Source organism: Monopterus albus, unplaced genomic scaffold, assembly GCF_001952655.1.
Source record: "Monopterus albus unplaced genomic scaffold, M_albus_1.0 scaffold166.1, whole genome shotgun sequence".
NCBI classification, from domain to species: Eukaryota; Metazoa; Chordata; class Actinopteri; order Synbranchiformes; family Synbranchidae; genus Monopterus; species Monopterus albus.
The window spans coordinates 42,388-64,435 of record NW_018128046.1 but is presented as its reverse complement, the minus strand read 5'-3'; the positions used below and the strand labels follow the sequence as shown (position 1 = coordinate 64,435).

Sequence of the window (22,048 nt, the reverse complement as noted above, 5' to 3'; positions counted from 1 at the left end):
AGAGGTGCACACAAACACACAGATTTAGCCCAGTGCTACAAAGCATCACAAGCAGCAGCCTGCTCATTGGTAAGACTGTTAACAGTAATGTCACCCATACCAGCACCGCCATAGGTGAAGTTCAGTCTTACTCCAGTAGGACTGTTAAAATCTTTATTTGGTTTATCTATTAATGTCAGTACTTTCGGCCTGTTATGCAATCTACTTTCAGCATCTCCTGTTTGCATGCTTGCTGGAAGACTTGACGGATGAAGTAAAAGATGGTAAAGAGAAAGGAGTGGGAGGAAATTGAACAAGAAATAGCGGCAATCTTGCCATCGGAAAACATGCCAACTGGATCCTTTGGCAGCTCTGGACTCTCATCCACAGCTACCATAGAGACAAGAAACTGAAGTTCAAATCTGTGCAAACGATTGCCTTAGATCTCTCAACATCTCAAATTATCATTGTGACAATATTATCCCCCCAGAAAAGTAATGAGCTTGACAAAAAGCAAACAGTAAAGTAAAGACCGACAGGATGCAACAAGGCCGTTCCAGGAACGGGAAACCAAACCGACCATGAAACCTTTCTGGGGACCAGATGAGGGACTCAATAGCTAATGAAAGCAACCTGTGAACACTGGCTGTTAGTGGGGTGGTGGGTTAAACGTTAGTGAAGCTCAGCAGGATGTTTTAACTGCAGTGTAAGTGTACAGAGACTGATCATGAAATATGTGGAAAGGTTGTGATGAGTGACAGGAGCACAGCTTGTAAAGCATCATGAGATCCTGGCCTGATGCCTAATTTTTGTGCACTTGCACGTTACCCAAGTTATAGTGAAACCAATCAGGAAACAGGAGTAAAATTTATGATCCTCAAGCTGAAAATAAAAAAATATATACACCGTGTTTGTCTGTGACTGCTGTATTGGTATCATGGCCATAACTATCCTTATTAGCACAATGAATACAGTTTTTTGCTTAATGGCATTATGAAAATCAAGTACTTCCCTTGTAAGTTACATTCATTCAGTCACAGTGGGCTTTCAACTCTGGTTTTAGTGTCACAGGAATGTTTGGAGGACAATTCTACCGTTTTTGCCAACCAAGATGAGCCTAGCAACCAGGGAAGTATACAATCACAACTGCAAAATGTAATAAGAATAACCACTCCAAGGCTATGCTAGCTCACTGCTGTTTGGATGGTTAGGTGGTACTTGTCTCTGTGCATTAATATAAATGTAATTGAAATAAAATTTAGTCAAACTCTGAGCTCAGCACATAAATGTTGTGCATGTTCCACTGAGAACAACAGCTGTGATCGCAGACTAGCTCTATATTAGTACAGATCCTCTGCATTCGCATTTTGCTTCTTCAGCAGTTGTTACATGTGCCTTAGGCCAGATGCCTTGTCAGAGTTGATGTCAAGATGAGTGCTAGAACATTAACAAGTAAAGGTGGAGTGCAGCACAAAAAAACACATTTTTGTCTCAAGTGTAAAAAAACACTGTTTTAATTTCAACATGGCTGCATGTAGGCCGTAAACACCGGTAACCACTCCAAACATCTCACGGACAGGTCTCTGCAGGGCTAACAGCAGCAACAGGTGGAAGCAGCAGCACATCAGTGGAACACACCATTGGCAAAACCTAAACCAATTAAAGCAGCACATTCATAGCTGTCAATCTAGATTCAGTTCAGTTTTGCTCCTGCCGTTTCTGGAAACATCTACTGGCAGGGGGAACTTGGGGGGAGAGCTGACCGAGTCAGCAGAGAGGAAAGAAAACACCCAAACGCAGCCAACAGGGGATAACATAGAAAGGATCAATGAGAAATGAAAGTCAGAAACAAAAGTCTGAAAGTTTAAAAAAAAGACCACTTACATTCCTTCAACTGTTTCAGTTCTAAAAAACAAAACCACATACAACCAAACATACACACACACACAGACACACACAGCATGCAATTATGAGATCATGCACTAAGACAAACAAACAAAACCAACCAAACAAATTGCAATCTTTTAGACATGTGCCATGTCTCAAACTACTTTTTCAATGCAAATGGAAAAAAGAAAGCTTGGAAAAATTAACAGTGTCACCTTTGTTAGCTGGGTGTCACATACAGCCGAGTCGGTCAAATGTTTAGCTGTGTGTTAGCATTAGCGGTGTGAGACCTCTATTCAGCTGTAGAGCTACAAATTTAGCTTAGTGAGTTAGCCACTTGCTTGTGTCTACATGGATTAGGAAGCAGCATGGTGTTTTGAAATAACATGTAGGAAAATCAGTGGCTTGATTTTATGTAAAGTAGTACAGTGAGAAGCTATGACAGAAGCACAATCACTGGGTGTTAAAAAAACAGAGGACACGTGGTCAAAGAATGAAATATCTAACTCCTCCAGCTCTGCTTTTTCCAGCTTCCTGAAACCTAAATACATGAATAAATTAGGATGTGACAACACAGCCATCTGCGAGCACTTTCTACAGGCCAAATGTCAATAATATTGCTTTCGCTAACGTATCCCACTCACTCTAACACATTCAACTGGGATGTGATCAATTTCAGCCCAACAAAACCCATCTGCATCTATATACATCAACACTGACTCCATTCTACATAAAATATATCTAAAAATCTGTGTTCTGTGCACTTTCACATGCACCAGGTTGTGGTTTCGCTAGTTTTTAAATACAGAGCTAAACTTTATAATATTTAACTGCATTCATTTGAGTCTGAAAATGGAATCAAATCTTCAGACTGGTTCTGTCGATATTTCTGACAGCAGAGAAAATAAATAGCAATATCTGCAAAGATTTTGTAGCATCTGAAGAACTACAAACTGTCAAACGTTAATAGGCTGGTAAATAGGCTTAATAAACTAAGGACTGATGCAGAAAACCAGAAAATCCTGCTCTATCCCACACAACCTACCAGCATTTTCAAGTAAAAATAACCACAGATAGTTAGTGGTGAATAACTGAATGTGCACTTTGTCCAAGACTTACTTGGTGGACAGTTGTCCTTTAGCCCTGTTATTGTCAACTCCGTTGTATGTGACAGCGGCCAGCTTCCTGCTGCGGTAGTTTTCATAGTGGACGTTGTTTGTCACGTCCTTCAGATCCTGCATGTGAGTTCTGGGGAAGGATGACAAACAATACAAAATGTTTAAAATGCTTCAAGCTCTTTCAGCTACAGCTAAGTAATATTCATTTATCTGTTTATACAAAAAAGATCTTAATACTGTCACCGCTCTACTCAGGAGCTACTTAAACACTCTTTACAGGAGGGGTTTTTCCATTATAGGAATCTACTGAAACCTATGTGTAGAGTAACACTCGTCATGGGTTCTGTGTTTGTTTCCACTACATTCGGCCTGCTTTGGAGGTGCATTCTGGGGGATAAATTTCGGCACCCCTCAGGATGTAGTGCTAAAATCAAGTACCAGGAATGCGAGAGGGAAAGGGGATGTGTGCGCACAGAGCAGTCGCTGATGAATGGTTAAATGTCTGCATCTTCACACCTCAATCATTAGCATTACAAGCACCGTGTGTAACACACAGCTGACTGCAGCCCATCCATCATCTATACAGAGACCAAGGGAGAGAAGATATAGTGGAAAAACAAAGGACAGTCAGTGTCAACCCCGGAGGCTGTGCTTGGTGATGGTTAAGGGAAGTACGGGGTATACTGCTTGTTAGTGGAAACACAGCGTAAGTGTACTAGATACAGCTTCACCATCGTTGAATTTTGCAGTACCTGATGAGCATATCCCTGAGGATGGTGAAGTCACAGTGGTCACTGTTTTCAACTGCAATTGACAAAAACAAGACATCAGTCAGAAAAAAACATCGGAACAAAAATCATGTAACCTTAATTTGAAAAGAAAAAAAAAATATAAGTCTCATCTTGGGTCTGATGCACTAAACAATGTACAACAAAATTAACGTGCAGACCGTTTTCAGGAATTCTGTCATCACAATGCAGAAAAATATAATTTCTTACCTTCTGCAACCCCCCAGGGGTATTGTCTCCCTCTGACCCTTTTGCCATTCACCTCGATGATGGTGTTGCTACCTACTACAGCCAGCGGCAGCTTGTCCTAGCAAAACAAAAATACAATATATGAGCATGGTTAATACAAGTGTTTTAGCCATCATTTGAAGTGTGGACATGGCAGGTGGCATAAAGTACCTTGATCTTCTTCACCAGCCTGTTCTCCTCTTCGTCATCTGTCTCAGGAAACTCGTAGATCTTGATTTTGTGCTCTTGGATTTCACGCATGATCTAGCAGGAAAGGAGAAGATCTTTCAGCAACTTCTTACAGAGCTGCTATCTGGAGATGGCTGCACACAGCAGGGGGGTGGTTTAGCCTAACACTAAGTCAGAGTAAGTCACCTAAAACCTTTACTGTCCAATGTAAATAGTTTTAAATTTCAATTTCATTACGTTTTCAGTTGTTACAGCATTGTTATATAAACTAGTATATGGATGGATGGATAAAAAAATGAAAAATTTCCATGGCTGGGGACACGCTTCACTTTTAGTCACTGAGAAACATCAGCATAAATTCATTACTTTGGAAATGTGATAGTCGAGCCTACACACTAAGCATTGTTGTAGTTTAAAGACATAAGGTTACACCATATGTACCAAGCTGTCATCGCAGATGTCTTTTTGTCTTTGTCAACAATGTTAAAATGTTAAAACTGAGGGTTCTACCTGATATTTTCCTAAATTAAATTAAATTATTTCACACTCAAACTCAGTATGACTAGTTGAAATGAATACTGACGTGAACCAACAATGTCTGTAATAAAGCACACCACATTTCACAAAAGCACATAGCAAAATTCTAACAGGGGCAACTTATCAATATTTTCTATACTTACATACAGGTATATTTTATAAAAACACCACTCACACACTTCTGCACAGTATATGATGACAAGTAGGTCACCACTGTACAAACAAGGGCACCACAGAAGAGAATGTTCTTTACTTGGCTTTGCTTCAAGATGCACAGCATCTGTGTCATACTGATGATCACAGTAGAAACACAGCCTCTGAGACTTTCTGCAGAAGTGTCCATCTGTGGAAACTACTGACCTGCTTCTTGAACTGCTGGCATTCCTCTGGGGTGAGGGTGTCTGCTTTAGCGATCAGCGGGATGACATTGACTTTCTCATGCAACCGCTTCATGAACTCAATGTCCAGGGGCTTTAGTCTGCAAGGAGATAAAGACACAGCTTTACATGTAGGTCAACTGTATGACTCAATACAGAGTTTTTCAGTACCTAACACTTAGTGCAAATATCTTAAATGAACCAGTCTGTTGTACTCTGAGTGTGACTGGCTTTGGGATTGACATTTGATTGCCGTTTCCTGGTTAGCTCTATGACAACACAAGGATCAACCAAATATAGAAAAACATCTGTGTCGTCTGACTGATGTTTGTAATGTCTAAGAAAATGACCTTGAAGTCCTGAGAAAGATTTGCTATTCTTGGCCGTTTCTGAGCTGAATAAATGTCTGACATTACCAAATTGAGTTCTAACTTCATTTCACTTTGTATTTTGTTATAAAATATAACCTTAGCTTCATCTGATTTTCTTATGGCACCGCAGAAATATCCCTCAGAGCTGAAACCTGATCTAAAGCAGAATGTGATGTTTTTATGGTTAGAGTGGGAGGCATGTTTGTCATGGCCCCAGCAGCTGTGCAGGTCAATACAGATAGCACAGTGCTCACATTTATAACAAACGCAGCAACAAATAATGAAAGCTGGTTGATGTAGTCATTTTCATATCCATATGCCTTTTGTTGTAGTACATACCAGAACATATCGATACTGTAAATGTGAGTAGACTGACTAGTCATAACAGTTCAGTGCTAAATGTTGGCATATCAATATTTTACAGCTGTATTGTATTGGCAACATCTGAGTCAACAGTACATTAATAAATTGTGTATGCATTGCAATAAACAAGCCATGAACATCGAGGGTTTTACCAACTGTTTTACTGAGAACAAAGCAATATCAAACTCAAACAAGCACATTTCACCAAAATGTCCTACAAACACTAACATATTTTGAGAAAGAACAAATAATCCAGTCAAAACAGAGTCAGTGAGTGAAAGAATTAATAAAGATCTTTAATGTCCTGTATCAGTCTATTGCAGATTTGTAATGCTGGCTCTCTGCCACTTTATTTTTGTTCCTTATTTACAGACTTTTCTATTGAAGAGGTACAAAAACACCACTGGTAAAAATTTCAGTGAGTGACTTCTCTCTTGCTTTATTAAGTGCATTGACACACTATGTGGTTTTACACACAAAATAAACTCACTGACTGGTACTCATAACTTGGTTTAACCACAGTTTGGGGAAGGCCATGTTTTATGATTTGACAGAGATTGCTGTGGGTAATTATGAGTCAAACCTTTAAGAAAACCAGAGCTCAGCTGGAGGCTCAGTGGCCAGATTACTGTCTCTCAGTGTTGGAGGTCATTGTGTTGTTGTGTGAAAGCAGTCAGCTGCTGTTGGGAGGGCACAATCTGTATGTGTTTGTGAGAACATATGCTGCCCATCCTCAGGGCTAGAGTACAGTTTGTGTGGGTACAGAGGCTTGTACAAACACAATGCCTCATTGAGGATGGACAGACTGAAGAAGAAAACACAAGAAGGAAGGACAAAGGCTTCTTCGCCCTTTACATGTCAACAGCATCAAGGGCGTGTGAGCACTCAGTGTAAATTTGCATATTCACATACCAGTTCCACATAGCAAACACAACACTATCCAGGCCTACATTGGCGACCAGCAACATCCCCTTTGTAAATTTTAAAAGGTCAAGAGCCTTGAGCAGGGGCAAGCTCTCATATTAACATAACTGTAAATCCATACATGCTTTTTATTATTACTGACCAAAAACCAAGAACTGCTTTTTCAGGGCCAGAAATAACTGCTCAAAGCTTCTTTTTCCAGCTTTACTAAACCCACGCTTTCTGCTCTTTGACTGAATCACACATGACACGTACACTTCTTAAAAGAAAACCAAGATGAGCACATCTCAGCTGTCAACTAACTATAAAAGATCTGGTGGCTTGTGAATAGTAAATATTACAATTAAATTCCACACAGTCATCTTAATGGAACATTTGGTGATCAGTATCATCTGCTAGGCATTTTGCCAGTGGCTTATTCTTTATGGCTTGCAACCCCCTCCTTATTTTTTTCCTTTTATAAGTCCCAAGTCTTAACCCTTATTTTGCAAGACAAGCCGACTGTCTCATGCTTCCATTTACAGCAACAGCCTGGAGGAGTAGTTGCAGAAAAGGAAGCAAAACAACACACACCCACACATACTACACTCACCCACTCAGGACCCGCCCAGTATGACCACAGCTTCATACTGGTGGCCACTGAGCTGTTCCAGAAGCAGCTGAGGGTTCAGTGCCTGACTGAACCAGCAACCTTCGATTCCTGTCAGTTGCTGGCCCTCGAAGCACTCTTATCGTTTCATTTACCTCCTTACACCATTTTTCTACTGCTTTGCTCCCACAGTTCACCCTTCCAACCTTTTCCTTTCTCGAGTCTTTACTTCCATGCCTTCAACAATGTGTCAATTAATGCACTTACATTAAAGAATTTGATTAGAACTGGGGCCATCAATACTAACTATACAGGTGTTGTAAGATAAAAACATCCACTAAAAAGGTATTTATTGTTTTATGAATTAATCTCCCAGACTCACCCATGTCCAGAGGGGGCAATGAAGTACAGGCAGCAATGGATTCTGCTGTCAGGCATCTGTCTTCTATTCACTCGTGATTCTGAGTTCAGGTAGTCTTCAAACTTGCTGTCTATGTGGTCGATGATTGGCTGCCAGCTGCATAATACAAATTACAGCTTCCATTAAAAAAAGAAAACTATCCCCACAAATACCCAGGAGGACTCCTTGAATTAGGAATGGTGGAGAATGGCTTTGAGAATTTAAGGATGATAAATAAAGGATTTTTATCTCTGCTGAGCCGCAGTTGTAGCAATCCTTACCAGTTGCTGTTGTCAACAGCATCTCCAAACCCTGGGGTGTCCACTATTGTGAGCAGCAGCTGGACACCACCTTCTTTTACTAAAACTTTGGACTGCTCCACCTGACCCAGGACAAAGAATGAAAGACACACTGTGTTTATCTCTGTCACAAACTGCACCTTTGAAACTAAACAGTTTAATTCATAATAAAAAAATAAAAGCACAAAAATGTTATTGCTGTAAGCTATATTTCACATAGAAAACACCTGAAGCTAGCAGCATGTAGCAACATGCCATCACACTCTGTGCTATTACCCAACTATGCTGAGAAACCATAAAAACACACAAGCAACTGGAGATACCAATGCTATCAGTCAGGAGCCAGACAGATAAAGAGCAGCACTCAAGGCCCTGAAGATTCAGGACAACACTGTGTAATTAGACAGATGAAGATCAAGGCTTTTTGGCAGGAGCTGACAGTGAGTCTAACTTGTTTAGACCATGAATTTACTGCATGTCTTCAAAAGTCAATCACGGTGTGTAAAACATCATTTACAAGTTTGCTGTTAACAGAGCTGTATCTAATTCAAGGCAGACAGACACTTTTAACACCAGACCCCATATCCCCTTCTCTATACAATATTCAGATGATGTTTGCTAACATTAAAGCGCAGAACAGGCCACAGCACCAGCCACACTTTCACATAAAACACCAAAAAGATGGTTTGAGCGTCTGCCAGAGTAGTTTGTGGGTTAAAGAATTTCACCAAAAATGGCCTCAGTGCAATAGCATTTCACTGTTGTTTATTTAACTGTGACATTTGGTCTATTTAGTGCTATATCTTAAAAAAAAAAAAATAAAATAAAAAATCTGTGCATCTGTTTTTTGTTTTGTTTTTCATGCTAATAATGCAGGTGTGACTGTTTATAGGCTGCATGAACATCTCTACTCAAAGCTAACATTTGTTTGCCAAAAAATACCTGTACAGTTTTTTTGATTCGATGTGAAGGTCCAGGATATTCTGCTGAATACAGGTCTGTTAAGAACAGAGAGTTGATCAACGTGGATTTGCCCAAACCTGACTCACCTGGAACAAAGAAATAAAGAAGACAAATCAGCATTTCTTGTACAATGTGACTTTTACTCATCATGTTATGACTAGAGCTGGACAATCAACAAAAAAGTGCCTTAATTGGAATTAAACACTGTTACATTATATCCACACAAAGATCACTGTTGAAATCTTACAGACAATCAAAGGGTTTGCGTCTAGCTGGGGATGACATTTGTCCAGGACATTAATCAATGTGTGTTAACAGTTTAAAAGCTAAAGAAACAACACAGACAATGGCTCTTGTTATGTGCAGCTGACTGCCTCAGTGGTTTGGGATGCTTTCTCAAGCTTGATTGGCTATTGTGTGCCCAGTTTCCAAGCTCCCAATGAAAAGGATAATTAGTGGAAATGACCACTGGTGCTGCCTGCTTTGGCTGATGGCCACAAATCAATATTTACCAAGCTACCCTTCACACCAGAGCTGCAGTCAAAGGGTAATATGTGGAGCTCGTACTGTGGCATTTGTCTGTTAATATATTTTATGCGTGGCATGTAACTGTGTTATGTGTATGCGCTTGTTAATTTACTGCAATATGAAATGCTGGCAGGCCTGTGAAGAGAGCTGCTCAGCAATGTGTCGACAGAACAAGTGGACAGACGTGCCAGTCATTGGTGGTAATACCAGTCCCATCTCTCTCCTCTATCTTTCACCCTCCTCTCCTTTTTCACACCACAATGTTGGCACACTGTGTCGCACGGCAGGAACATGTGGGCTCACAGCACATCTGAGCCAAGAAAAGCTGAATATTATGTGTTTGTGTGTCCATAAAAGGTGATACCATGAAAGCAATGGCAAGCATTTAACTACCAACAAGCCCAGAGGACCTTCTCTTGCAAACACACTAAAATCCACAGGCCGGAGGGGACCACTTGGTCATCATCCATCATGCTTTTATGTAGAGAACATGAGTAAGCACAATTTAAGCTCCTTGTTATGAGGATGTTCTAAATAATGTAATAAAAGAGGTGCTCATTAACATGTTTGGAAATTGATTAATAGTACTCTAAAAAAAATCTGGAAAAGAAACTGAGTGGTGCAAATGCAGCGGGAGATGAGCTACTCTCAGAGGCATGCTGTGTACAAATTCTGTAGGCCCCACCACAGGAAATAGTTTTGACCCAAGAAAACATTTTCCCTCCAAACAGGGACAGATCAGCCAAGGAGGATCTTGGCCCTGTGTCAAGCACCACATCCAAGTATTTTACAGAATGTCTGCATTTCTGATACACTGAGTGCAGCTCTAGATAAATCCAACCAAATATTTCTGTTCTGGGAGACAGTGTCAAGGACCTGACATCAAGATGAATTCAAACACCAGCAATGCAGTGGTCGGCCTCCTCTTTGACTCAGCTGTTAAAACTACAAAGCCGGGGGCGTGCCCCTTGTGTATAAATTTGGCTGCGCATACATAATATTTCTCTCAACAAGAAACCACAATGGAGGAGTCTAGAATGCCAACCGCAATGAATACAATGAAATGATTCATGTAAAACAAGGGCAAACAGTGCACTAAGCAGTGTGTGTTGTCTTACCCACAACCATCAGGGTGAATTCAAAGCCCCTCTTGACAGATTTTCTGTACACTTGGTTGGGGAGGCTTGCAAAGCCAACATATCCTTCCAGATTCTTTTGTTGCTGTAGAAAATATAATAAGCAAATAAATAAAATCATTAAAACCATAGTGAAATCTAATATTGTACCACTGCATTACTTACAAAGCTCAAAAGTGTTCATTGCCCTATATCCACACTGCCTAAACTAAAATACACTCCCTATCTCCCAACCACCTGAATCCTAATGTTCCCAATGTTGCTCTCAAATTTCCTGGTAAGGAAAGTCAAAATTACAAAAACATGTTTCTAAAACTGTCTGACTACTCACACAGTTTTTATTTAAGATATGTGACACTTGGATTGCATGAAATATTAAAACCAAAGACATCCCCATTATATCAAATGAACTGATGCATCATCACATACATTGTTATTATAATTAAGCATGACAGTTGGGATAGTGGGCATTCATGACTAAAATTTTATTATGTTCTCCAGAGCTAAACACTGTCTGAACATATTGAACACAGAAATACTGTACTTCCAGATAATATAATTTCTATACTTACAGCTGTTTAGTGTAGATCAGTGTGATGCAGTCCCAACGTGCAGGAAAAGCCACCATTTCCAGTTTTAGAAAGCAAAGAGAGAGAGCACAAAAACAGAGAATCAATCTCAGGCCATCTGACAAACCATTCTGTGACCAGAATCAGTTTCCCAAGCAGGGACAAAATGATTCATGATCTGAGATACTGTAACAACACAGACAGTTAGCCAGTGTGGCACATATTCCACTCCACTTGCTCCTTTAATGTCAGTGGCACCATAAAACAAAACCCATTCACTATTGCAGATTTTTCTTTTCGCCTGTGGCTAGGAGAGGATTTCTGCTTTTTACGCCTGAGCATCTCCTGCCTACCAACAGCGACCCACATGTCTTCCGTGTGATGCTATGACCTATGCTGATTTGCCTGCAGGATGTGCAGTTTAATTTAAGAAACACCCTATTGCTTCAGTTTATGAATTACTAAATGCATATTGCACAAATAGGCTACCTAGCAGATTCTCATAAATTCTCTCTTATCACAACTGCTTGTTAAAAAAAAAAAGGGGGGGGGATTGCTGTGTATTGTGTGTCTGTCTGCTTTCCGCACTTTCTGACAGGTCTGCTAAAGGAAGTGGTTTGCAAGTGGAGGACTAAGCTACAGTTTGCTTGTGCAGATTCTCAAAGGTTCAAACATCACCAGATTTGTTAGTTCAGTTTAAGGGAAAAACAGACACATTGTTCTGACGAGGTCGCAGCCTGAGGGCATTGAAATAAAAGTACAAAACTGAGGTAACATTACTCACAACACTAAAACCCATGTTAAATGACAGTCTTGTCCTCCTTCTTATATATAAATTTCCTAGGTTTAGCTTTGATTGCCTAACCTAGATCCTCCAATCAAATTATTGATCACACACTAATGTAACCCCATTTGTAACGCACAGATGCTAGAAAATGGTCTTTCCACTCGTTTAAAGAAGCATTTTGAAAAGGTTTTCATGGACAAGTACAGTGACTTGACGCACTATTTAACGTTAACTCAAATTAACGGTATAAAACCCTAATACAAAGCCACTGACGTTTTAGCTCACATGCGAAACGTTACATGTTGTATCCCCCAGATTCAAACGAGTTAGCACTAGCGTTAACGTGAGCTGTATAAACCAACATACGACATTAAGTTAGCTTCTTAATCAAATTTAAAATCAAATCTTTAAAAAACTGTTGGGTGTAACTCTAACATGAGATGTAACGTGGCTTATTAACACACAATACACAAGAGCGTTTAGTGAAATACTTTGCTAAAGGACTAGAAACAGGAAATGACACTCCCGGTAGGTTATACAGCCTGCTAGCGAAGCCGAGGCTAACAGCTAGCAACCAAACCAAGTGGAGGCGGACGACTGGGCGTTGGTTGCTCAGACAACTGCAGAAGCTAAAAAGCGGTAAAGCCACATTCCATAACTAGCAGGTTAAATGTTAGCACAAATCATTAAAACTGCAGTTTACAGCACGGTTTTCTTAATAAGTCGTGATAGTAACTGACTGTAGCAGTCTCACCCATAGTGTTGACGCTCCCTGCCGTCTCAAAAACCGATCATTCACAAGCCGACATTCCCCTTCTCACTACTTTTGCTTGAGCTACGCACAATAGGACACGCTACTCCTTCTGTACTCAACGAACGTACGCCAAAAGACAAACGTAAATGCTACATGAATCGCAAAAGGAGGAAATACTCGTGTCTCGCGATATTGTATAATTCTTTTGAGTCCCAACGTGTTCTCGCGGTAACCAATCGTTTTAGAAAGTAGACCGTTTTTTATGTGGAGCAATTTTATTCTGAGACATGCTATAATCACTACACCTCCTACCAAGGCACCGTGATCATATCAAATCATAACGGCATTTAATCTGTTCATATAGTACTATTTAAATAAGTCAGTGTACGAAAGAGATCGCATATTATTTGCTGATCCGTTCCCGTTTTACATTATTAGTGGCCATTCATTTACAATATGTATGTATGCATTTTGTGCACTAGGTTATTCAACGACATTCCAGTGTTAAAATGACGGAATGCGAATAGCGTCCGTTTGTATCCATGACAACCAGGACGCTCTAATACGGCTTCATTGTATTGGTTAAAATGCAGTAAGATTTTAGCATAATCCTTTTTTATTTGCTAATGTGTGACTGTCTGTTGTGTCAAAAATAAAAATATGTCATCTGTTTCCCCGGCTAAGGATATTTTATAAGGAAATATACGTGTTTAGCAATCCAAATCAAGTGTCTATACTGCTATCTTGCTATGCTGGAGGAAGGGTAAGACACTTATTTTGTCTTTTAAAACTGCAAGTTCGCCTGACAAACCAGACCAGCTCAGTTCAGCTGCTTCTTTTAGCCAAACAAAACTAGTTAACGCCAGAGCTAATCCTCTTACCACAAACACAAGCTAATGTTGTAGTATGTTTTTGTGTAGGATTTTTACCTGTTTGGCTAAGGCTAGCTCAATTGTCCATATATGCCAGTTCGGTAGTGAAAAGTAACTAAGTATATTTACTCAAATACCTCAAAACTGTACATAAGTACAGTTTTGAGGTATTTGAAATTTACTTTAATGTTTCTGCTATTTTATACCATTATTGTACAACAATTAATTGGGAAATATTGTACTTTTTATTCAACTACCTACATTTGACTGTTAAATTAAATAAACTTATTAATGCATTGTATTTGCATATGCATTTATTAAGTGGTTCAGTAATTATAATATGGTGCTAACGTGTACATTTACTAAGGTAAACTTTGAATGCAAGACTTTAACTTGTAATGGAGTTTTTTACACTGTGATATTGCTGCTTTTACATAAACAAAAGGTCTGACTACTTCTTCCTTCACTACTAAAGCTGAACCAACGGTTACTCATGGAAACAAAGGGGAAGGTTGAAAATGTCCAACTCTGTTAAAAACATTAGACAAGAAGGAGAGAAATTGCCCCTGAAGTCCATAGGAATTCAGAACAAGTAAGCTGAGCAAACTCTTGTTTTCAGCCTGTATACATTTAGATTGATTTCTGTGGCATGGCAGAAACAAATCATCTGTTAAGCCTTTTTTTCTAGGGCATCTCATGAGCTCAGAAGGCTTCAGTCTCTGCTTGCCAAAAGCAGCTCCAGACAAGAGGTGAACAACAATGTGATGCCACTCTGAGACAGCGCGTCAAGATATTTTGATAACAATACAAACCAGCTCACATTTCTTCAGGTCTTTGTGTATATATTGTAGTATGATACTCCCTGTGTTGCAGGTGGTAGCACCGAGTCACAGTAAAGCACGCAGCAGTGGAGCCAGCAAATTACAAGGCCTGCATCATCAAAAAGACACCAACAGACACAGGAGTGAGAGCGACATCAACAGTGAAGCCTCTGAACTGGAAAAATTCAGGTTTGATCTCACAGTGAATTTATAATAATTTATAAAATAATTTTTTATCCAAAAACTAAACTTTTGTCAATTTTAGCCATCTGTCAAAACCTATGATCTTAGGACTACAAAACACACAGCAAAGGAGCCACATTTTCCAAACTAGTAACATGTTCTGCATCAAATTTCTCCAAACATCTAACCCAGCTAAATCTAAGTTTATTATAATCCTTTAATGGATCCAAAACTTTAATATTTACCACATTAGCTACAGTATTTCCTGCACTAACTGACTTTGTTAAGTTACACATTTGCATATGTAAGTAGGACTGGGTTTTGTCTGAAGACTTAAAATATTAGAGCCATTACATTTAGGTACAAATACAAAACAATGCTTTCTTTATAACTTGCTTTGAGAGATATAAATGTTATAATGTTTTTTCATTTTACAAAAGAAGCCAAATCTCTTTGCACTTATTAGCTTAAGTTTAAATATTATATGTACTGTCTATGGTCTAAACACACAAATATGTATAAGAACCTCATTAAGCAAAACAGTTCTCAAATGACAATTTTTTTAACATTTAAATCAGGAACTATATGATGCCATGTTTTTATAGGTGGTAGTTTTCAATAGTCTGTGCTAAAGATACATTTTGGTCTGATATCAAGCCACATACCTGACCAGAATATGGTTGTGTAGAAAATATAGACAAGAATCAGGAAAATGTATGATGACATGTACTGTACAAGCTGGAGGCCTATGAGATATATTATGGGGTGCTTTGCAATTGGAAGTTGTTACAAGGAACCTGTGACAGACATTAATGAATTAATGTTGTTTGTGATACTGCTAGCCGAACAGTCAAAGAATCAAATATAGTCTGCATGTTTGTGGACGTAATTATAGAAATGTTCATTTCCCAGCATAACGTACAGAAACCAAAGATGTTTCAGCAGCCACCCACTGCATAAACTCTTCTCTGACATTCTTGCCTCTCTGGTCAAGAACCGACTCTGCAGGTAAAACATCTATGAAATATTATGGCATTTCTTCATTTGTCTGGCAGAAGGATGAAGTTACTGACAACATTTACTCTTTTTTGTAGTGAATGGATTGACAGTGCACCTCCTGAGTCAGTTCTTAGGATTCTCATCTGCCTACGATTATTGATCAGAGATACACAGCATCAGGTACAACGTGCAAAATCCTCTCTGTTCTTTTGCTGCATACTGGTTTAATATTTATTACTATACATTGTATAACTACTTCCACATTTATTATATTAGTCCAACAAAAGAATCAGAATAGTAACTGCCTATTTTAACTCCTTCCTCGTTTAGAAAATTTTCCATCAGCTCCATGGCATCAATTTACTTGCCAGGGTAAAGTTTCACCAGTATTTTTTCACATGTCTAAACATGCTGCATTCTGCAATTTATCCATATATACTGTATTTCGTGTCAGTCTCCTAATCCCGGCTTTATTTCTCTTTTAGCATATGGAGTCTGTCACTGCCATGTATATATCTTGTGGTGAACAAGCATTTGCTGTGCAGAAGCTGGTCACAATGACCTGTGAGTGATCTGGAGGCAATATGACAGTACAACACTGAGAATTGATTGATTGATTTGACTGATTGATTTTATTCTTTCAAACATGCAGAACAGAACAAATGAACAAATGACAACAACACACATAATTACACATATCCAACCAATGCTAATCCAAAATCAGTTTGCTTACACATATTACATGTTTGAATGGAGTAGGAAGAAGTCAGACTTATCCAGTCCTACCCCATGACATCATATTATACAAAAATTAATGCTTCATTGGCTGCAAGCAGTATCTCTACATTAATAAACAGAGTATTTCCTTAATGCCTTCTCGAATAATCTTATTCTTGCATATATCTTGTATAACACATACATTTATATTTATGTTTAAACTCCTCAATTCTAGTACTATTTTTCATGTCCACAGTTAAATTATTCCATAATTTGACCCCACTTATAGAAATACAGAATCTTTTTTTGGTTGTACGTATAGCATGAACCCTTAAATTTAAGTGACCCCTTAAGTTATATCCCCCTTCCCTTTCACCAAATAACTTTAGGATTCCACCAGGTAATAAGTCGTTCCTGGCTTTATACATAAACACAGCAGTCTTATATTCCACTAAATCAAAGAATTTTAACAATTTGGACTGTAAAATGAAAGAATGTGAGCTTTGTTTACGTCCTTATCATCCCTGGCTTTGTTGATTGCTTGCAGACATCTTTCAGAAGCTGTCTGCTGTTGAAAATCAAAGGGTCTGGGTCATTGAGAGTGGTGGTCACAGGGTAAGTGATATGTTGTGATACAGTTATGTGTGATTATGTACTGTTTGTTTTCAGATCATCTGTCTGAGATAAACTGTGTGCCATAACAGGAAGTCATTCCTCTTGGTGTACTAGAGTAATGCATTTCTGGTCATGATGTATATTTCAGCACTTTTAAAAACATGTATCTATTATTTCCAATTTAAAATACAGATTATATTTATTGGTCAGTTATTTAATGTATTTTCTTCCTTTTTAATGTTTTTTTTTTTGTCTGTTTCATTTTTCTCTCCATCAAGCACTTTCCTTAGAGCAGAACATCTCCACCAGAAATGCCTCTAGTTCTCTTAAACTTGCTTTTAGTGACCCTATGATCTTTCCTCTAGCATCAATATCAGGCATAAAAATAACATTCATACTGCCTAGATGATGATGCACTCTGCACTCACTTCAACATTTATTGTACTTTGTGGGAAAAAATCTGCCTCTAATAAATGAAACCATTTTTAGACCCTGGTCAAGCTCCTCTCTACAACAGATAGCAGTGTGCTGCTGGGAGCCCTGCTGGCACTCACCACATTGGCTGAGAGGTAAGCAAATGCTTAATTTAATGCATTAAATACAATTTTGACTTTATCTGTTGCCAGACATCTTTTTCTGCAGCCCAGAATGCAAGGAGGAGATTGGCAAGCTACCGATCGTGGAGAACCTACTTGTAATACTGCAGGAATATGACCTGCTGTCAAAAAGGTTAGTAACCACTTCTTTGTTGATGCATTGTCAATTTGTCAAATAAAACATTTTGCCTGTGTTCCTTCATCATTAGCATTGATACAACAGAGCCATAAAAACACTGAAAGAACCAAGACTGGACTCATACTGTACAATGGCCATGAAAAAAAAATTGTTACAGAAAACAAACATCTAAAAATAAGTTCTTATAGGGTAATTTAAAAAAGAGTACAGGTTTAGGCTTTGGAAATTAGATCTAAAGGCTATAATGGATTTTAAACTCTATAGCATTGTTCCTGACATATTAGTTTAGTCTCAATAACCATCCCAAATATCAAGTAATATTTATATAACATACATAATGTAGGGGTTAATCCAGATGTTTTCTCCAGGATGAGCGCAGAGCTGCTGAGGCTCCTGTCCCCGGTGCAGCAGGTGAGGGACCAGGTGAGGGAGCTGGAGGGGCGGTCAGCACCTGAAGCTCCTGTGGAGCATCGTCTGGGTCCTGGTCCAGCTCTGTGAGGATCCCGACACCAGGACAGAGATCCGAAGCTGGGGTGGGGTGCAGCAGCTGCTCCGACTGCTCAACAGGTTTGTGATACTGAGCAAATAAAATGAGTTAATATTTGGATTTAAAATGACCATAATGTATTCATTTATCTGCTTGATGTTGACTCTCAGGTGTGAATGGCCTTTATAAACTAGCTTTCTTGCTTGTTCTCTGTTATGAAACAAAAACTGCCCATCTAGTCTGCAGTCTCTTCCAGATTTACCCCCTGCAGCTAATGATGGAGGTTGCTACTACAGCTGACTGTCTGCCGTCACAAAGCTTTGTTCTGAAGCCCATAAAGAACAGTGGTATTATTTACCATGGTGATCTTCTGCACCAGTGACAGGCAGTATGTCTCTGATCGGTCATCCATCGAGACGCTCTCCAGCGCCAATGCAGCCGGTCGCATCCAAAGAGAGCACATTAGAGAGGAGTTGAGTCCACAGGAGGAGGTGGACAGCACTACAGCCTTGCAGTCAGGTCACAGAATATATAAGTTATCATATAAAATGTTGATTTTTTTTTAAAGTTTCTTTAGAATTCAACCAGTAAAATATTGTTCTTGTAGTAATGTAAAATGCTGAAAAAGGGCAGTGAATGTTTACTTGTGCTTGCCACTGCCCAGTTAAGAAAACTCTCCCCCAAGTGGATTCCCATTGGTAACTGAACATGTCAACATACTTTTTCCTGAAGTGAGAATCCAGACCATTGAGTCTAGAAAATACAATTGAGCTGAGTATAATTATTACCAATAATATTTTCTTATTCAGTGCTGCTCTCCCTTCAAGTGTCTACAGAAGAATTTACATTTCAAAGGCATCAGTGTTATCAGTCTTTGTTCTCTCCGACGGTTTGGAAATGTCCATAGTGTTTGTTCAGAGTGTCTGAAACTGTACATTTTCATGTATGAGTTCTTAAATTGAGTCATCCCTTCTAATACGTTTTCCAGCCTGCTGTACAGCTCTGACTGAGCTTAGTCTGGATGACACATCTGCTCACCACATTGTACAGGTAAAGGAAAGTCCCTAATATCTGTGTATGTCAAATCACCATATGTAAAACACAGCCTTATTAATGTTGGCATTTTTAGGAAAATGGGGTCTACATGATAGCAAAGTTGATTTTACCACAAAATCCTGGAGCAAAGGTCACATCTTTACAGGTATATGGCTTTGTACTGTATTAACTCCCACTATGATGTATATAAAGGCATTTTATCTTCCAGAACATAACATATTTGCAAATCTGTTGGCATGTTGGCAGTGCTATGCATTTCGAACCCTCCGATTCCTCTTTAGTGTGGAAAGAAACCGACATCTGTTTAAGAGGTGATATTACATGATTAAACAGTTTATAAGACATGCTTATTTTAGAAAGAATAGAATATAACCTGAAGTTCATGTCATGCATAAATCATTTAACATTATCTACTGCTTCAAAACCTACTTTGAAAAGAAATCTTCTCCACTGCCGTTAAGTAATCTTTTATCCATTTCAGACTCTTTCTCACAGACCTCTTTGAGCTGTTTATTGATGTTGGCCATTATGTGCGGGACCTCACGGCCTATGAGGGGCTGCAAACTAAAGTTTCACACTACACTGTAAGGAAACAGCTTCTAAATGGATTCATCTGTTTATTCAGCTGGTTTGGGGTTATAAAATTAGAAGAAATATTGTTGGGTTTTGTTATAAATAAAACTAACAGTAATGCCTTATTTTACAGGTCTGCTATTTCCTAATAATTTCCTGAAAGTTTCCTGGAAAGACCCATGTAGTTTGGTATTAATTATAGAAAAACGGGGACAAAATTCTAAGACTTAGTTAGTCCACTGAGATATGTTGAGTTTACTATTGTCTTCCAGATGAATTGCCATGAAAGAAATGGCTCAATGTAAATCACAGATAATATTTTCAGTTTATTTGTTAAGTATTTGAAATAGTATTCTTCATTTATGCTAATTGGATGGTTTGTGGACCAATTGAACATTTTGATTGTGTAGTTTACCTTCTGTCCTCTGAAGAAAGCCTCAAGTTTGTGCTAGCTTAGCATTTAGAAATAACTGCAAGTGTACCTACTGATTATTACTCTCTAATTGTACCTTTAATTAGTACCAAATTATATGGCTCCTTCCAGGAAACCTCTTGGGAAGTTATATAGAAATAAAGTGAAATTTACAAACCTGTAAAATGAAGTGTTACCAAGCTAACTAACAAGGAGGATTTTTTTACCTTATAAAATGAGCGCTGTGTGTTTTTCTAATGCAGGAAGAGGAACTGGACAGTCTGAGAGAAAGCATTGAGGCTGTGGACCAGAACCGACCTCCACTTAAAGTCATCAATGGTTACTCCATACTGGATCATCTGGGCACCGGGGCCTTTGGAAGTGTCTACAAAGTACAATCAACATCTTCATGCAGGAGTGCATCAGGCAGTTAACTTCTAATATCATTGATTAAAATACATTTATGCAATGACAGGTCCAGAAGCAGAGTGGACAGAACCTCCTTGCTCTGAAAGAGGTGAACCTGCACAACCCAGCCTTCGGCAAAGACAAGAGGTCCAGAGACAGTAGCGTAGAGAAAATCATCTCTGAGCTCACGATCATCAAAGAACAGGCACAAATTTTCAATTCTAATCACTGAAAATCATATTAATAACATGTTATGTGAACAGATAAGCCCATACTGTGTATTGTCTTGTTTATTTGTTCTTCCTCTATAGATGACACACCCAAACATTGTTAAATATTACAAGACATTTTTAGAAGGTGAGGATGCTTACTTTTACTGGGCCTTCAAGCCCCAGCTGTTGTGAGAAAGATCACAACAAAACTTAAGTAAAGTAAAAACCCGCATTGTTCGTCATAGGCGACAAGCTGTACGTAGTGATGGAGCTGATCGAGGGAGTGCCGCTGGCTGAACATTTTAACTCTCTGAAGGAGAAGCAGCAGCAGTTCACTGAAGACAGAATTTGGAATATATTCATACAGGTGACAGCTGTTCAACACAGTCATTAGGAAATCAGTAGTGTGTGGTAGCATACTGGTGTCATATTTTGAGAAAGATCAATAGCATTTTATTTGGGTAGTTCAATCTTAAGACACAACTGTTGTGATAAAAAGTAGATGTTCAACAGAGTGTCACTTGTTGATATAGTTTATCTCAACTATTGTATGTAACCATAAATATTCATCCTAAGATTACATTTAAAACCATGTACTAATCCATAACCATCACATGTGTTGTGGGAATTACTGAAAGCTCAACAGGCCATTGACTGACACATTAATAGTAAGTTAAGTGTCAACTGAACAGTAATTTCCAATGTAAATACTTTCCACTGGCAAAGGAAAGACATTTTATCTGAGTGGAACCATCTCAGTTTCTCCAAAATCCTTTAAACAACTTAATTACTAATTGGTATAACTTTCATGCTCCATCAGATGTGTCTGGCATTGAGGTACCTGCACAAGGAGAAAAGAATAGTCCACCGTGACCTCTCACCAAACAACATCATGCTGGGCGAGAAAGACAAAGTTACAATTAGTGAGTGTGTCTTTACACTTTATCACACCTCACAAATTTATGTATGTCACATACTGTCTTGTCTTACAGTATTATAACCTGAGCCTTTCATTAAAGCTGACTTCGGCCTTGCTAAGCAGAAGCAGGACAACAGCAAGCTGACGTCAGTGGTCGGCACCATCCTTTACTCCTGGTAAGTTAATTATTTTTGAGCATCTAGCTGCTTTGGCTTTATGGCAAAGCAGTTTTATATACTCTTCATATATATAT

The 22,048-nt window shown here is 38.8% G+C and overlaps 2 protein-coding genes across 3 annotated transcripts in view; one reads left to right on the top strand and one right to left on the bottom strand.

The window, feature by feature from the left end:
* septin7b (septin 7b) overlaps positions 1-12,930 on the bottom strand; it is a 15,617-nt gene extending 2,687 nt beyond the window's left edge. Inside the window, exons 1-12 of one of the 2 annotated variants that reach the window (XM_020615483.1) lie at positions 12,787-12,930; positions 12,598-12,599; positions 10,659-10,761; positions 8,992-9,098; positions 8,032-8,132; positions 7,733-7,867; positions 5,087-5,204; positions 4,172-4,264; positions 3,983-4,079; positions 3,737-3,788; positions 2,986-3,114; positions 1,864-1,884 (exon numbers count right to left, since the gene is read on the bottom strand). In XM_020615483.1, the coding sequence (XP_020471139.1) occupies positions 1,864-1,884; positions 2,986-3,114; positions 3,737-3,788; positions 3,983-4,079; positions 4,172-4,264; positions 5,087-5,204; positions 7,733-7,867; positions 8,032-8,132; positions 8,992-9,098; positions 10,659-10,761; positions 12,598-12,599; positions 12,787-12,790 (962 nt within the window). In that variant the 5' untranslated portion in view covers positions 12,791-12,930. Of the gene's footprint in view, positions 1-1,863; positions 1,885-2,985; positions 3,115-3,736; positions 3,789-3,982; positions 4,080-4,171; positions 4,265-5,086; positions 5,205-7,732; positions 7,868-8,031; positions 8,133-8,991; positions 9,099-10,658; positions 10,762-11,248; positions 11,251-12,597; positions 12,600-12,786 lie in introns of those variants that run through there. The other variant, XM_020615484.1, reaches the window with a different exon arrangement.
* Positions 12,931-13,398: 468 nt separating this feature from the next.
* nek10 (NIMA-related kinase 10) overlaps positions 13,399-22,048 on the top strand; it is a 15,357-nt gene continuing 6,707 nt past the window's right edge. Inside the window, 24 exon segments of the mRNA XM_020615476.1 lie at positions 13,399-13,549; positions 14,134-14,250; positions 14,347-14,407; positions 14,532-14,668; positions 15,575-15,670; positions 15,757-15,841; positions 15,992-16,033; positions 16,147-16,225; positions 16,926-16,993; positions 17,483-17,562; positions 17,636-17,722; positions 18,097-18,168; positions 18,170-18,295; positions 18,595-18,734; positions 19,204-19,265; positions 19,345-19,416; positions 19,518-19,582; positions 19,753-19,855; positions 20,520-20,648; positions 20,732-20,869; positions 20,976-21,021; positions 21,122-21,243; positions 21,697-21,799; positions 21,896-21,971. Coding sequence (XP_020471132.1) covers positions 14,177-14,250; positions 14,347-14,407; positions 14,532-14,668; positions 15,575-15,670; positions 15,757-15,841; positions 15,992-16,033; positions 16,147-16,225; positions 16,926-16,993; positions 17,483-17,562; positions 17,636-17,722; positions 18,097-18,168; positions 18,170-18,295; positions 18,595-18,734; positions 19,204-19,265; positions 19,345-19,416; positions 19,518-19,582; positions 19,753-19,855; positions 20,520-20,648; positions 20,732-20,869; positions 20,976-21,021; positions 21,122-21,243; positions 21,697-21,799; positions 21,896-21,971 — 2,063 coding nt within the window. The 5' untranslated portion in view covers positions 13,399-13,549; positions 14,134-14,176.